The sequence below is a fragment of the Centropristis striata genome, chromosome 9 (genome assembly GCF_030273125.1).
Source record: "Centropristis striata isolate RG_2023a ecotype Rhode Island chromosome 9, C.striata_1.0, whole genome shotgun sequence".
Lineage (NCBI taxonomy): Eukaryota > Metazoa > Chordata > Actinopteri > Perciformes > Serranidae > Centropristis > Centropristis striata.
Genome location: NC_081525.1, coordinates 24,067,179 through 24,083,269, shown reverse-complemented (window position 1 = coordinate 24,083,269; position 16,091 = coordinate 24,067,179). Strand labels below are relative to the sequence as shown.

Sequence of the window (16,091 nt, the reverse complement as noted above, 5' to 3'; positions counted from 1 at the left end):
AATCAGAGTGAAATTGATTCATTTGGTTCGTTTTGTATTTAGTCTGTTTTGGTTTCACGGTGCAGAAATGTAAGCAAACCAAATTAAGAGGGGCGTGTATGAAGAAGGGCTGGAAATCTACTTGCACTACTATTTCTTATTGGTTGAAAAGTTGGCGGTGAAGAATGCAAACAAAGCAACATGGAACCAAGTACCTTTAATTATACCAGCCGTAATCTGCTCTGGTGTTCTGACCAAAATCATTTTGAGAGAAATGCTCAGAACGAGGTTCTGGGTCGTCAATAATGTTAATAATGTTGATCCATTATTTCCAACGTGCTGCAATGACACACCTGTATAATCAGAGAAGCCAACCTTGGTGCCCTCCTACCACGAAGGTAAATATTAAGTTATTTTGAGCAATATGTTGATAATTCTGCAATAACAAATTAGCTTTAGCTCAGTGATAGCCTACAGAGTGAAATTAAATGACACAAATTGCATCTTTTATAATATTATCTGTGTACATCTCACTGTGCAGGTCGCCCACTATCAACTGCATTTTGGTTCATTTCCTTTTATTGGATCAGATCTGGTTGGATTACGTTGATTCAGTGGAATCAAACCGCACTCTAGTCTGCACCAGAGTACGATTGGAGCCTTTACAAGCAACCAAACAAACCATAAGAATGATTTAACCGCACTAGAGTTCGATTAAAACTGACTAATCTTTGGGTTGTGAAAGCACCCTAAGACAGAATCTACAGGTCTTTCTCCTTCCAAACACTCCACTGTGCATGTGTCCAGTTATGGGGAAGATCAGCTGATGGTGGCCCAGCGGTACCGCGCATCAGTTCGTCATTGTCTTTCAAGCTGCTGTTTTCCAATGGGGCCTCAACTTTGGCAACAGTTACCTACCAATGGCGAATGTGGTTAAATATTCAGCAGATAAACTGCTTGTGGTAGCAGCAAGACCATAGAAAACGCTTATCTAACCTTAGATTACCCACTTGTGGTTGTTGCAAGACACGGCAGATTCCTTGTTTGCTTTGCTAGCATCGGTATGTTGGTTAGTATTTAGTTAATGAGAGTATTTGCTTGCTATTTTGTCTGTTGTGACACCTATCATGGGTTGCAAGTTACAAGTTCATCTTAAGACAAGAGAGAGACAGGGGTTTAACTTTAATTAATTTATTCTTTTAGGATGAAGTTCATTGTCCCTGGACAGGTTGACAGACTATCACAGAACTGACGCATAGAGACAGACTATCACGTTCTCATTCACACCTACGGGCAAGTTAGAGTCATCAATTAAACCTAAGTGCATGTTTGTTGAACTGGCAATCCTCTTGCTGTGAGGCAAATGTGTCATAGTGCTTGATTATTTATTGTGGGTTTTTTGCAATCTTTTCAAACTTTAACTTGCTTTCGTGGGGTGTCTTTTTTCGGAGAGCTAAGCCCTCTTGGCTGCCCTCATAAATTGAAAACTGATCAATATAATATTTGACTTTACAACCAGTCTGCCTACCAGTATAGTACTAGGATATAAAACTGGAGAGCTACAGAGGAATAAGAGCCGGTGAATGCCATGCATTATGGGTCGATTTATAAAACCACTAACCGACACACACTCCAGCCTGCTGTGCTCCTATGACGCATCATATTACTACAAGTGTTTTCTTCTTATACATTGGTAAGACTATTTTCAAAGGTTTTATTGGCAAGCATTTAGTGAGAAAGCACACCATGCTCCGATGGCTCAGAATCGTCAGTGACTCACAACCAAAACAAATCAGTCCACAGAGCAGACGAGCAAGTGCTCGCATTTCCAGCAGTCGACACGCTGCCATTCTGCCTCCTCTGATGTTCCTTTGGATTTTTCTCCCTTGTCCTCTCCCTCTCTCTACCTTTAGGGCATTGCCCCTCTTTTTCTTTCTCTTCTTTTCATCAGTCAGAGCAGCCCTTTATGTGTGTGGATGTGTATCTGGAATGACTGCATCTATCAATTCTTTCTTTCTTTCTTTCTTTCTTTCTTTCTTTCTTTCTTTCTTTCTTTCTTTCTTTCTTTCTTTCTTTCTTTCTTTCTTTCTTTCTTTCTTTCTTTCTTTCTTTCTTTCTTTCTTTCTTTCTTTCTTTCTTTCTTTCTTTCTTTCTTTCTTTCTTTCAACATACTGTAGCAATGTCATGGTTGGACTGCTTCCATTCAGACAGAATTATGGATGTGTGTGTGTCTGTGTGTATGTGTGTGTGTGTGTCTGTTAGGGAGAGAAAATGTGAGATTGTGATGGAATGTACTGAGTTTTCATTTTTCACTTTTTGCAAAATGACTTATGTACTGGCATAAATGCATGTTTTCAACTGTTTGTTTGAGTCAGTTAACCTTTGGCACAGTGTTTATGTTTCTCCTCACTGATGCCCATTAAGCTGTTTGCTTTTATCCATGTTCCAAATTGCCATTTTTTTCTTGGCCTGCATTCACCAGTTGCCTGCCTCAGTAAAGGTCACAACATCATCAGCAACATTACCACAAATCCCGGCTAAACAAAAAATAAATAATAAATCTGACAACCTGTTACTGTGCCTGCCTGCTTGTCGTCACAACAGCCACCAGCCAATCCTGAAGAGGGGAGGCGTGGCCTGCGCTCGCTGCGTGCCTGCTCTCAGCTCCTTGTGTATATTCTGAATGAAACAGTAAGTGAAGCATTCGCCTGCGTGCTCTGCTCTGCTCCGCTCAGCGCTCTCACTGTGCGAGTGAAGGGACTTGAGGCTCGGCATAGAGGGAGTCACTCTGTGTTATACCGGGAGTGCCTTTGGGAGAAGTGGGGGTTGTTTGCAGAGAGAGGAGGTCAGTGAAGCAGTGCTTGATGGAGGGTAGAGCAAGACAGGAGGAGAGCAGTTTTCAGCCCTTCTGAATCTTTCATAAGGGAGATCCTCCAACATCAAGCTGCCCGGATGGACTGAGAGAAAGAGTTGAGGTGTGCATTCAGTGACAAAGGGGCACAGAGAAAAGGAAGCAGATAGAGAGTTCACTGAGCTGAGCACTTTACAGAAACCAGGAGGGACATGGCAGAGAAGTGGTGTTGAGAAGAGGAATTCTTCTCTTCTGGAAGGAGCTCTATGTGACCCTGCTGTGGGTAAAGCTCCTCCATGAACCTCTGATGAACAGAAGACCAGCAGGAAAGCGTAGCGCGTGAGCCAAAGGAAAGAAGGAGGGAGAGGGCACGACTGCTGTGTGGCTAATCCCTAAACCCGTGAAGAACGGGGAAAAGGGGGAAGGATAGAAAGCACAGAGGCAACACAAACAACAAAAGGGTATGTGTGAGCTGGCCTTTCCCTGGGTGAATGTTTGTTTGTGTGTGAGGTAGCCTCAATCTTTCCGCTACACCATTTCAGCCCAGTATAAACTTCTGGATAGAGGACCAAATCAGCTGTACATGACCAGCTGATGTGACTGAATTAGGACTGAAAGGATAAAAAGACTCAATGCAGCCTGCAGGGATGTCATCCAACGAGCTGAGCGTTGAGATGGACTCCTGCATCCGGACGTTCAAGGAGCACATGCACCTGGAGCTGGAGCCTCCCAAAATCCCAGGTGTGGTGGGAGGGAAGAGGGGTGCCACGTCCCCAAAGCTGTCCCCAAGAAGCTCCCCGCGCCTCTTCCGCAAGCTGATGGTCAACAAGAGCATCCGACAGAGGCGGCGCTTCACTGTAGCTCATACCTGGTAAGGCCAGGGGGAAACTGGGTTGAGACAGAGGATTAAAGTAAGGAGAGATATAATAGAGAGGGGAACTGTGTGGATGAAAACTAAAGAGACATAACAGGATTGAATTGGAGGGGGAGAGGTGGGGATTAAGAGTGATGTCAAGTAACAGTGGGTGGTTGGGGAAAAAATGATGGAAAAAGGGATATGAGGTGAGAGGTGGGCAGATGTATCATGTAAGATGAGAGGTAGAGAGCTTAGATAGACAGCCAATAAGAAGGAGAGAAAATTATCTCAGAGTAAGTGAGACTGAGAAGGATGGTATACAAAAAAAAGCTTGATCTCTCCCAGAAAGAAATTTTATGAGGTGCCAAAAATGAATGAGAGCACTGCTGTCTGGTAATTTGTCACTGGGTTAGATGATTACATAATGGGACGAAATCATATCACACTGTCCTCCATTTTGATAAAAGTGTATCCCGGCCCTGTACCTGGGTGATATGTGTATGTGTGTGTGTGTGTGTGTGTGTGTGTGTGTGTACGCGGATCAGTCCCTGTTTTGGATGGCTGCACTGATGTGGAGGGAGTGTTCGTTGCGTCATGCAACCTGGTGGTTCTTAACCTTTTTTGGTTCCCCAATGAACAAATCGATGTCTACACAACACAAGCCAAAAAATGCATTACAACAGCACCCAACACACAATGTGGTTCCATTCACATTTAGTTGTGTCAATCCAATTGATGTTATTTCTCTTGGCACGTTTCCTAGAAAAAGCCCAGCAGCTGTTTAGCCTGATTCTGAATTTAACAAGATCGTAGTGTCAGGAAAATTATACATTCACATTTTTTTTCCAATATAAACCTTAATGATATTTGCACCCCATCCCCCACACACTCCCCGAGTCTACCTCTTCATTTTGCAGCAGTTAGTCACTATAGTAGACATGAAAGAAGGGCTTGCTGTATTATGCAATGTATGGATTAGAGGCGAGGAAAAGAGCTGCTGTGATTTGACTACAAAGGCTCAAGGTGACTCTCATAAAAACAGCAGTTACAGTATATTTGTTCACATTAGGCAGCAGTAGCAGTCAGGGGTGCTTTGTTTTCTTTATTTCATGAGGTTTGTGAAGGTGAAACCATCTTCTATAAAATAAGGAATTAGCATATGCCCATAAACACACACTACACCTCTCTGAAATGGGTTACATGTATAGACATTTGCGGTGATATGATAAGGCTGGCATGTCACTGCTGGAAAGGGTGAAAAAAAATCCCTCCGTTGTGGGATAGCAGGGAAAGAAAAAACGTCCAGATATGAATCTGTGTTTACATGCTGTGCTGTTTGTATAACAGATAATATGTGTTTTTTTCTTGTCACATTTGTGCATTCATAACTGTGACTGTGTGAAAGTATGTGTATATTTTTAATGCATATATTGCATTTGCAAATGTAATGGATGTTTGTTCTGTTTTCTCCCTGTATGTCTGTCTCTCCTCCCTCCACAGCAGCAGTCAGAACGGGGACTCATGTCTGTTTATCTCCTCTTTCTGTCATTGTATAGCATGTTCCTGAGCACACACAGAGAGATTTGTGGGGGTTGGGTGGGTACAGGAGGGGGAAAAAGAACGAAAAACAAGGAAAATCAGGAAATAAATAAAATCAAATAGGAATCATTGAAGATGTCAGTAGTGTCCTTTGCCTTGTATGCTCTCATAAGTCTGCAGTATATGGGCTCGATAAAGGGACACAACAACAACCGTAACACCCATTATCCCCGTTAACTGCCATTTAACAGCCGTTCATGATAAAGTGTCCTTGAGCAAGACGCTGAGGTCTATCTGCTCACTCACTGTAATGCTCCAAGAGTGTCGGGCAAAAAGCTAAAAATGGAAATGAGGGGAAAAGGAGCAGAGTAGACTCAGCGAGAAAGAGCCCAATGGGAAAAATCAAGAGTCAGGTGTGGCAATCAGGACAGTGAGGAATATATTAAGGAGATAATGGCAGTAGCCAACAAGTGCCAACCTAAATGACAGAATAGACCGTTTGTCTTCCTGGTAAGGGGTTATAAGTTACGTAAAAAATTGTTTACTTTTGTTTTCCCCCGTTCACCGAGATGAAAGTCTGCCATTTGTTCGACCCATCAAGTTCAACTCCCTCCCGCCCCGAATGGGTTAGGGTTAGGTTCCACCATTTAAACTCCACATTGTTGTCAATCATTACTACTACACTGTAAAAAAATATTTGTAGAAATTACAGTTAAACACTGTCAAATTGCATCAGAAGTAGTGCGTAAAATTAGAAATTGAATGTCACTGTAGCAGATGCTTTTTAATTACTATAAATCAAGGAATAGTACAAAACTGTTTTTTTTCATGTGAAATTAAAGGAGAAATACCATAATCTCACAAGGACTCAATAACCTTAAACATAGAGGGACTACTCAGTCTAAATTACAGTTTTTGCTGATATTTACATTTAAATTTACGTAGAAAACCCACTCACTGTATTTTTTATTGTGAAGTTCAGGCAACCACAGCTACCGGTATTTTATCGTAAATTAAACTGATTCTTTTTTACAGTGTACGCCAGCAAGATTGCGCATGAGCACGGTCTAAAACTTTAACTATGAGTCGTAATTTGCTGCCTGTACAAACACCCTATATTGACGTTTTTTGAGGGGAGACCAGTCTGTTGTTTTCATAAGGCTCACAATACATGAGCAAGAAGTACATGAAGATTAATCACTGCATTTTTTTTGTTTTATCTGATGTCATTAAATACACTGAGCTCCTCCAAAAATGTCAGTTGTTCTTTAAAAAAAAAAAAGAGACCTTTCCTGGGAACCCTTCAGGGTATTACTGGCCACACACTCTTTTTGTTCTAATTGTCTTTCCATCTGTGCCAGACGAAAGGAAAGTTATTTTAAGAAAGCATGATGAATTACTAATATGTTTTGGCCAGGTTTTTCTACTGTTGAATAAATGAAAAAAAGCTTTATCCTTTTTTCGTAAGTTCCTTAATTAGTTTATAATGAAATAAGAAGAATGGTATTTACTGTTGCAGTACCAGATGTTATTTGCTTTTCTAAACATATTACAGTCTGTAGCTCTGTTAGTTTCCTCAAAGCTTGTAAACTGGAAAAGTATTTTCCAGTTTTCATTCCAACAATGCAGCACTATGAGGTTTTTGATAGCATGTCATCTTGGTAATTGGCACAGTACAGTAGACTTGTTGTGTTTAAAGCTGCTACAATCAATAGTCTCATTATAACAGTGTATCGGATGAGAATATTACAGAGAATTGCCATCTGAATCTGCAGCTTCCTTGCCTTTACGAAACTTTTATTGAGCTCATTGTTTAGCAATGCGACCCACAACTTAACTTATCAACTTCATAGCATAATTTTTAGCCAAAAAAGGTCTAAAAACCCATAGTAAACTACCTGCTCAGCACTATTGACTTTATTAAATATGAATGTTGTCTCTGTGATGTCACACATAGCTTTCCAAAGAGCAGTAATTAAGCTTAAATAGGGCTGCTTCTGTTGCTCCAGTTGTCGCCATCTTTGCAGTGCTTGACTCCTCCTAACTCACAGTTATCCTTAAATATGGCCAAATAGCTCAGTTGCAACAAGATCTACAACACAATAGGTTGTTAATACCATCAATAACGACTCATATGGGCTCAAAATAGTGTGCATGTTATTAAACATACATGTATGGGTCATGTGTTAAAAAAATTGAATTTAATTGAATTTAGGCTACAAAACCACTGATCCAGGTTTAGGGCAAAAAACTTGTTGGTAACGCGTTATAAAATGCAGTTTAAAAAGTAAATAAATGTACATATGTTTCTGATCGGACGCCTTTTAGGGGAGCTCCGCCCCATTGTGTGATAGACCTACACCTGGTCAGTAACCCAATTCACTCTGGATTTCCACGCCTGACTCATCTCATCTGTAAGTCCATTTAGCCTACCTTATCGTTTTTAAGTGCGCTTCAAGGTTTGATTTTCCAATAATATTTGAGTAGTTGACAGTGAATATCAATGTTCAATGTGTATGTGCTGGATGGTGTGAGTACCTTATGTTAACTAAGTGTTTAATGGAGTTGCAGACGTTGTTGTGGTCTGCATGTAATGTGCAAATTCTGTTATTCGCGATTAGCATGCTAAGCAGGGACTTAGCTTTATTCACTCCTTATGTTGCATTACTATGTAATTCAGGGATGGCACTCATGTTGCTTAGCGTAATGCCGATAATCATTTGATATGAGAGACTTACATGCATAGTATATCAGCTAATTGGGTTCATGTTAATGTACTTTTAGTGCAGCATACTGCGTAATGTGCTATCTCACGATTAGCATGCTAATCGGAGATTAAAGGCCTTTCTTCCGCATCAGTTTGATCCATTGAAAACAGTAAAAACAAAACTTTATTAACTAACAGCTAAGCATAATACGGACAGAAAGATACTTCCTACGGGCACTGCACTAGTTAGCCTACTACAATTTAAAAAGGGTGAGTTATAATAAAAAAAAAAAACATTAATGTATATGTGTACCTGTATTTGTATTGGTTTGGGCTCAATAGGGTCATTCTCATGAAAACCTGGTTTCAAAGATTTCAAACATGAAAATTTTAAATAGGCATAAATCGGGCAATTTTCTTTTTAAACACAAAAAACAAGGTCTTGGGTAATCGGGATTATTGATTTCAAAGCATTTATTGACATTTTTATCACATTTTTGTTCACATTTCCCCAAACAAGTCCTTGAAAAATCTCATTACCGCAACAATCTAAAACTCCAAAAACCTTAGAAAAACAATTAATTAATTTTGTTTTTGAAAATGAATTATTAACAGGCCTGTACAGAATTACATGAAACTCTAAAAAATACATTTTTAACAAATATGTATTTATTTAATTTTACTGATTTCTCTCATTACCGCAACACCACCTACAATCTACAAACGTTTTTTTTCCGATATTTCGTGAATACTCAACACATTTTTAAAGTTTTCTGCAAAACTGAAATAAGAAAACTTACATGCTCTTCACATTAATTAAAAACCACAATATTAATGATTAATTAATTGATTACCCTCTAAATTAGCACCTGTTTCGGTAATGACATACATGTTTCGGTAATGAGATTGATGATTTCGGTAATGAGAATTATTGAAATTCTTATATTCACAAATGAATCTAAATTTAACTAAGTAAAATGTGGTATCAAAATGAATGAAAAGAAAAACATTAGTTCAGCTCAGCTCATAACTTATAGTAGCTAACAACAGTTTCGTTAAAAACATAACATACATGAGGGAATTTGCACAGAACTTAACACCCCCCACCCCACCCCCACACACATAGACACAGACGTGTGTTTTAAACACGTTTCTTTGTGTGTTTAGCCCAGATATCTGCAGCAACACTGAAATGACGTGCAGAGGATGTGATAGGCAGTGGTTCTGGGATGATGCTTTTGATGTTGTCTGGGTAGTACCACACTTTCTCTCCCTCAAATCTGATGGACGGAATGTAGAATTTGTTCTCCCCAGCAGAATTCATTGTGTCCACCTCATATTGATCTTCCACAATCTGGAGAAGAAATTGGTCAAAGAAAAAGAACAAAAGGGTACAGAATAGGACATATTAGGACACATAATTTATAATTAATATGGAGTGTTCATACCTCCAGCTAGTTTTACATACCTGTGTGATGGTGCCAGGGAAGAGTTCTGCATCATATTCTACTAGGACCCATGTTCCAACTTCTAAAACAGATTCTGGTTCAGCATTCTCCTTCCCTGACTCCACATTCTCTCCTTCTCTGAAGTTGAACTCTTTCGGGAAAAAGCATCCACATGCACAGCAACAAAAGCAGGAAACTTCCCGGGTCTGGATAACCCCTGGTTTTGTCGATGTCAGCTATCAATAAGCAGGAAACAAATAGTATTTTGGGGCGAGATTCGACTCAAATGTATTCAATGTAAGTGTTAGAAGCAGCATATGAATCAACCATTAATTTAATTAAACAAACTCATAACAATTAAACTTGATTAAACACATCATTTTGACCTACCTGATGTATCTTCATCGTCCCAGGCACTGTTTTAAGCAATGGAGGAATCAGTTCATTGCCTGAGTTGATCTCATCCTCCGTCACCATGTATAGCCTCACAGAGGAATGCGCTTTCAGTTGTTTATAAAGCGTGCTGGCATCTGGAATGTTAGTCCCATAAGCCACAATCCTATCTGCCAGGTTCTTGAGGGCACCCCCCACCCCATCAGGGGCTCCCTTGCCATGCGACGCCTCAGTAAAGTTCCAAGTTACATACTCAAAACCCCTCATGAACGGCACTGTTGATGCCAGGTAGAATGCCGTTTTGTTGCGATACTGGGAGGTGGGTCCATCTGAAATGAAATGAACATGCTTGACTGCTGGATGCTCCTCTTGGATGGACTTCAGCACAGGATCAAGATGAGCCCATGTTGCAATAGCATGATGCTTCAGGCATGCTGACAGGGAAGCAAAAGACTCTACACGTCCTCCACTCAGGTATTTGACCCCAGTATGTATGGTCACTTGTTCGTTCCCCCCACCAAAGTGGGTGTCTTTGACCTCCCTGTTGTACTTGCAGCTGTAGTTCTCTGTATAGTCAATATGGATGACCACATCCTTCTCTGTCAAGGTCTCCTTGAGTACCTTCAGCCTCTGAAACTGGTGTTGGATGTTGTAGACATGAATGGCAAACCTGTCCAGGTGTTGTTGTGCAAGATCAGCAAGTTTTTCAACAGATGTGTTCTTCCTCTCAAGCATAGTATTTTTTACTTCCATGGCCTCCAGTGCACCATCTTTCCCTTTCTTTGTCACTGAAATGGTCCGAGTGACCCACTCATCCCAGGAAATTATGTTTCCCTTGGTTGAAGCATCAATTGCCATTGGAAAAGTTCTTCTTTGGCACTGAATGCACCTCCTGTACATGCACTCCATGTTGTTTGAACTGCAAACACAACACTCAACCACCTGAGCTGTAGATGCACTTGCCAGAATTCCAAGTTGATGGAGCCTCTTTATCTTAAAACCAAAATTCTCATGTATTTTACATGCACAGGTTTCTCTTTGTGAGACATTTGGTTTAATAACCCAGAAGGGCTTCAGTCTGCAAAATTGAGCCCTGGACAGCTTGTGACGTGGATACTGACTCAAAAACTTTTTGTGGAGTCTATCCATTGTGTCAGTAAGTGCCCTCTTTCTGAAGACTTGTCCTTTCCTCCGGACCTCCCCTTTTTTGCCATTGATGATAGTCGAATTGTCATCTTGGTGCAGGAAACGACTCACAAGCTGACCCATCAGTCGTCTCTGGCTGTTGTTGGGCAGGGTCTTGGGGTCTTTCTGATGAGTGGCTCTCTTCTCACAGGCGCTACGGCCTGGTCCTTTTTCCTTTTTTTGCAGCCTTTTAAGTTGTTTCTTTAGATTGCAAATTTCTTTGGCCCTAATTTCCAGTTTTGTTTTTGTATCCCTCAATTTTGACCTCAGTGAGGTTATTGTTGCCTTCCGTTTTCTTCCCACTTTGGGGGTGGAGGTCTGCACAGGTGTCAGGTGGTTCAATGAGAGTTGGGGGAAGCTTGGTGCTACCTGTACATCGTTTACCTGTACCTGTACCTGTACAGCATCTGGCTCATTGGTGGAGGGAGGGGTCAAATCTAGTACCACATTCAGGCTTTTCTTTTTAGCATAATGCCTTGCAGAATTTTGTCTCCATTGTTTTTTTTTCTTTTCATGTTGTTTTACAGTAAGATCTACTGTTTTTTTTAACGATCCATTTTGTTTTCTTTTCTGATACCTGAAAGAAGTGCAATATATATTATCAGAATGTAGTTTGCCACTACAATAGCTACAATTTAATGATTGAGTGACTGAACGAGTGAGTGCTTAAGTCTTGAGTGAATGAATGAGTGAGCGAGGGAGTGCTAAAGTTTTGAGTGAATGAGCAAGTGAGTGCTTCAGGCTTGAGTGAATGAATGAGTGAACAAGTGAGTGCTTAAGTTTTGAGTGAATGAGTGAGTGCTTCAGGCTTGAGTGAATGAACAAGTGAGTGCTTCAGGCTTGTGTGAGTGAACGAGTGATTACTTAAGGCTTGAATAAGGGAGCGAGTGAGTGCTTAAGGCTTGAGTGAGTGAACGAGTGAGTGCTTAAAGCTTGAGTGAGTGAACGAGTGAGTGCTTAAGGCTTGTGTGAGTGAACGAGTGATTACTTAAGGCTTGAATAAGTGAGCGAGTGAGTGCTTAAGGCTTGAGTGAGTGAACGAGTGAGTGCTTAAGGCTTGTGTGAGTGAACGAGTGATTACTTAAGGCTTGAATAAGGGAGCGAGTGAGTGCTTAAGGCTTGAGTGAGTGAACGAGTGAGTGCTTAAAGCTTGAGTGAGTGAACGAGTGAGTGCTTAAGGCTTGTGTGAGTGAACGAGTGATTACTTAAGGCTTGAATAAGTGAGCGAGTGAGTGCTTAAGGCTTGAGTGAGTGAACGAGTGAGTGCTTAAGGCTTGTGTGAGTGAACGAGTGATTACTTAAGGCTTGAATAAGTGAGCGAGTGAGTGCTTAAGGCTTGAGTGAGTGAACGAGTGAGTGCTTAAGGCTTGTGTGAGTGAACGAGTGATTACTTAAGGCTTGAATAAGTGAGCGAGTGAGTGCTTAAGGCGTGAGTGAGTGAACGAGTGAGTGCTTAAGGCTTGAGTGAGTGAACGAGTGAGTACTTAAGGCTTGAGTGAGTGAACAAGTGAGTGCTTAAGGCTTGAGTGAGTGAACGAGTGAGTGCTTAAAGCTTGAGTGAGTGAACGAGTGAGTGCTTAAGGCTTGTGTGAGTGAACGAGTGATTACTTAAGGCTTGAATAAGTGAGCGAGTGAGTGCTTAAGGCGTGAGTGAGTGAACGAGTGAGTGCTTAAGGCTTGAGTGAGTGAACGAGTGAGTACTTAAGGCTTGAGTGAGTGAACAAGTGAGTTCTTACGGCTTGAGTGAGTGAACGAGTGAGTGCTTAAGACTTGAGTGAGTGAACAAATGAGTGCTTAAGTCTCGAGTGAATGAACGAGTGAGTGAGTGAGTACTTAAGGCTTGAATAAGTAAGCGAGTGAGTGCTTAAGGCGTGAGTGAGTGAACAAACAAGTGAATGAACAAGTGAATGCTTAAGGCGTGAGTGAGTGAGTGTGTGAACAAGTGAATAAACAAGTGAATGAACAAGTGAATGCTTAAGGCTTGAGTGAATGTGAGCCAGTGAGTGAGTGCTTTAGGCTTAAGTGGGCACCATAGGCTTGAGAGGGTGAGTGTAATAACCAATGACACTCAATTCAACAAAGCTAACATGTCATATGTTAGGTAATGTAACAACAGCTACACATAACATGACCTGCTTAATTACTTTTCTGACACCTTTCTGACCTTTCTCTTTCCTTTCTCCTGTACTCCTCCAGGAGTTCTGGGTTACTGTAGACTTTTTCTCGATGCTTTGTTAACCTAGCATTTGCTGCAGCTTTCTTTTTTGTACTAGCTTTAACCCTGCAGTACATAAACAAAAAAATCATATTAATATTTTAATCAATTCAATGGTAGTCCTATAGGTGGTGTTTAAGACACTACACTAGCCAGCTGAAATGGCACTTACAGATTTTGTTTGCCATTTGGTAAAAATCAGCATGTGTGCCACTTTTGACCTTCTATACATTCAGTGTAATAATCACAGACCTATACCTATAGACTTGTAGGCAGTGCTACATGCTCCTACAATATCAAAATAAAACAAAATACATTTTATCTTAAAATAAAATATGGTAAAACACCTGAAAAAGGGTTAATTCTCATTACCGCTACAGCAATTCTCATTACCGCAACAGGCATGATAGTGTAGCGGTATATGAGATGTGTGTTGCGGAGGATGAGAGGAGCTAGCATGTTTCGCTAACAGTAGCTAAGCTATTATGACTCAGCAAAAAAAATTACTAGGTTCATGTTAAGAACTTAAATACCTTTATATTGATCAAATATTGATAATAAAATCTTTTTTCAAACAAGTAATATCTCACGTTGCGGTAATGAGAATCAATTTTGTCGTGTACAGGGGTTGAAGAAGGAAATTCTGATTTTAAAGTGTGAAAAACTGAAGAGAGTTCTCTTACCTCGTATCCATCTTGTAGCTTGAGTTCCTTCTGATGCATCATGGGAAAATAAAACTTTATTGAAAAAATCCTGCAGTCTTTACAGGAACGTGAAAAATGTTGCGGAGGATGAGAAATTAGTTGACGGACACTGTGTTTTTACGCAAAAAAAAAGAATTTTGAGAATGAAACAGTATTATTAATTATGTTTTACCTTACTAAAAGACATAATTAACAATATGGATTTTGTTTTAGTGAAAATTTTTATGTTTATTCCATCTTAAATGCAATCAAAGATCCATTGAAATGAATATGGATGCATTGCGGTAATGAGGATTTCAGCTCAAAATGTATTAAAATTCAATATTAATGTATTTATGTGTGTAAATCACACACTGTACAAGAAAGAGCACAACATTATCTTTAATATTATGTTTTTGTTATCTTACTAAATTGTGATTTTTATTTTGAAAAGATCACGGCCGTGGTATATCAGTGGTTTTGTGAGAATGACCCAATAGCTGATATTGAGATCAGGTTTAACCACATACAGATCATTTTCACAGATGTATTATCAGATTCATTATCTGCTTTCGAACCTCAATTACTCTCACTAAACAAGTGCCTCACACACACACTCATTAGGATTATTGAGCCAGACAGACTTGTGCACCACTTTTTACACTCATTATTTCTGTCTGTTCAAGGCCTGGACATTGTTTTTATGTGTCTGGATTTTTAAATGAAAATCTGTTGCCAATCTTGAATCCAAAACATGTAGCAAGCTTTCCAAACTCTTGTGTGATCAATTTTAAATTCCATCCTTGCTTGCATTATTTGGCTCCGCTGTGGACTAGTGGCTGGTGAACTCCTGACCTCAAACAATGATTCTTCTGTTTGAGCTGCTCAGCCATTGCCCTGTCTCCTTCTTTGTCCGTCTCTGTCTCTTTTACAGTCTCTTTGTCTGTCTGTGTGTGTGTGTCTCTCCTAAGTTTCTCTCTGTCTGTCTGCTCCTTTCTTTGCATGACTTCCTCACTGTCTGTCTAGTGTTTTCTCGTGCCTGTTTTTGTTCTCTCTTTTTTTGGCATTCCTCTTTCTTTCTTTTTGTGTCTTTCTCTCGTTTGCACTGCAAAGCACCACATGATGTTAAATGTTTGATGGCTGGCTGAGGCGTATGACCGCTCTGTTTTCCACTCACACAAAAAGCACATTAAGGAAAGAGAGAGAGAGGAAGATTGGAGGGAAGTAAGATACTGCCATGGTAATAGGAAGAAGAGATAACATGGGGAAAAATGTGAAAGAGACAGGAAAAAAGTCCCCTTTTCCTCAGCATAAATCTAGATGTAGAATACTATATGTAACTGTTAAACATTACACCTAACAGGATAATCACACCTACATATCTGTGAAATGAAAAATATTTAACATTTTTATCTACTGCTACAATGGAAACAAGTACTCACTTAAATCTTGTTGATCTCGGCCTACTCCTTCGTGTTGACGTCCATCAGAAGTGAGAGATACCAGAGGAGGCTAGAGGGACAGATAAGAGGTGGAGGGAAGAAAATGTGCATGTAGTGTGTATAAAAAGAGGGGGAAAGATAAACAGACCTCATTTACCACAGAGGAGTCAGCCCCGGAAAAAACAAACTGAGCTCGCTCGACACAGAGGGTTATTTACCTCAGTTTAAATGTCAGCTTAAATATCCATCTCACCACACTATTCTGTCCTGCACTCTGTCTGCTATTGATCTGTTTCTTCCTCTACTTGCCTCTGTGACGCAACCAAATCATCTTTATGTGGACGTCAGGGAAGGTTGGATGTGATTATTGTTCCTGCTGCAGCCAGTGTGTTTATGCCAACTGCTCACTTGAGTACGAGACAGACGGAGAAAGACACAAGAAGGATTATTTCAGGCTATCACGGAACAAATGGCTAAAACGTCAATCATAAAAATGAAATATTATAGATTATATTATATGTAGCCCCATCTCTGTAAAAATACTAAGAGTACTCTCATTTTTCTACTCTCTTCGTATGTCTATTTTGCAATTAATGTTCTCCAAACTCTGTGAATGGTGACCGCAGTTTTAACTGAACAAATTTTGGGTTTGTAGCATGTATAAAGAAACGTCTTTGAAAACGTCATTCACATTTTTCCTGATAATTATTAGTCTGGATCAGGGGTGGACAATTATTTTTTTCCGAAGGGGCCACATGAGATACTGTGAAGGTTGCGGAGAGCCGAACCAATA

General features: G+C 40.2%; 1 protein-coding gene across 1 annotated transcript in view; it reads left to right on the top strand.

Annotated features, from left to right (window-relative positions):
• Positions 1–2,838: 2,838 nt before the first annotated feature.
• Positions 2,839–16,091, top strand: part of pde4ba (phosphodiesterase 4B, cAMP-specific a) — a 156,811-nt gene continuing 143,558 nt past the window's right edge. Inside the window, exon 1 of the mRNA XM_059340494.1 lies at positions 2,839–3,701. Coding sequence (XP_059196477.1) covers positions 3,463–3,701 — 239 coding nt within the window. The 5' untranslated portion in view covers positions 2,839–3,462. The remainder of the gene's footprint in view (positions 3,702–16,091) is intronic.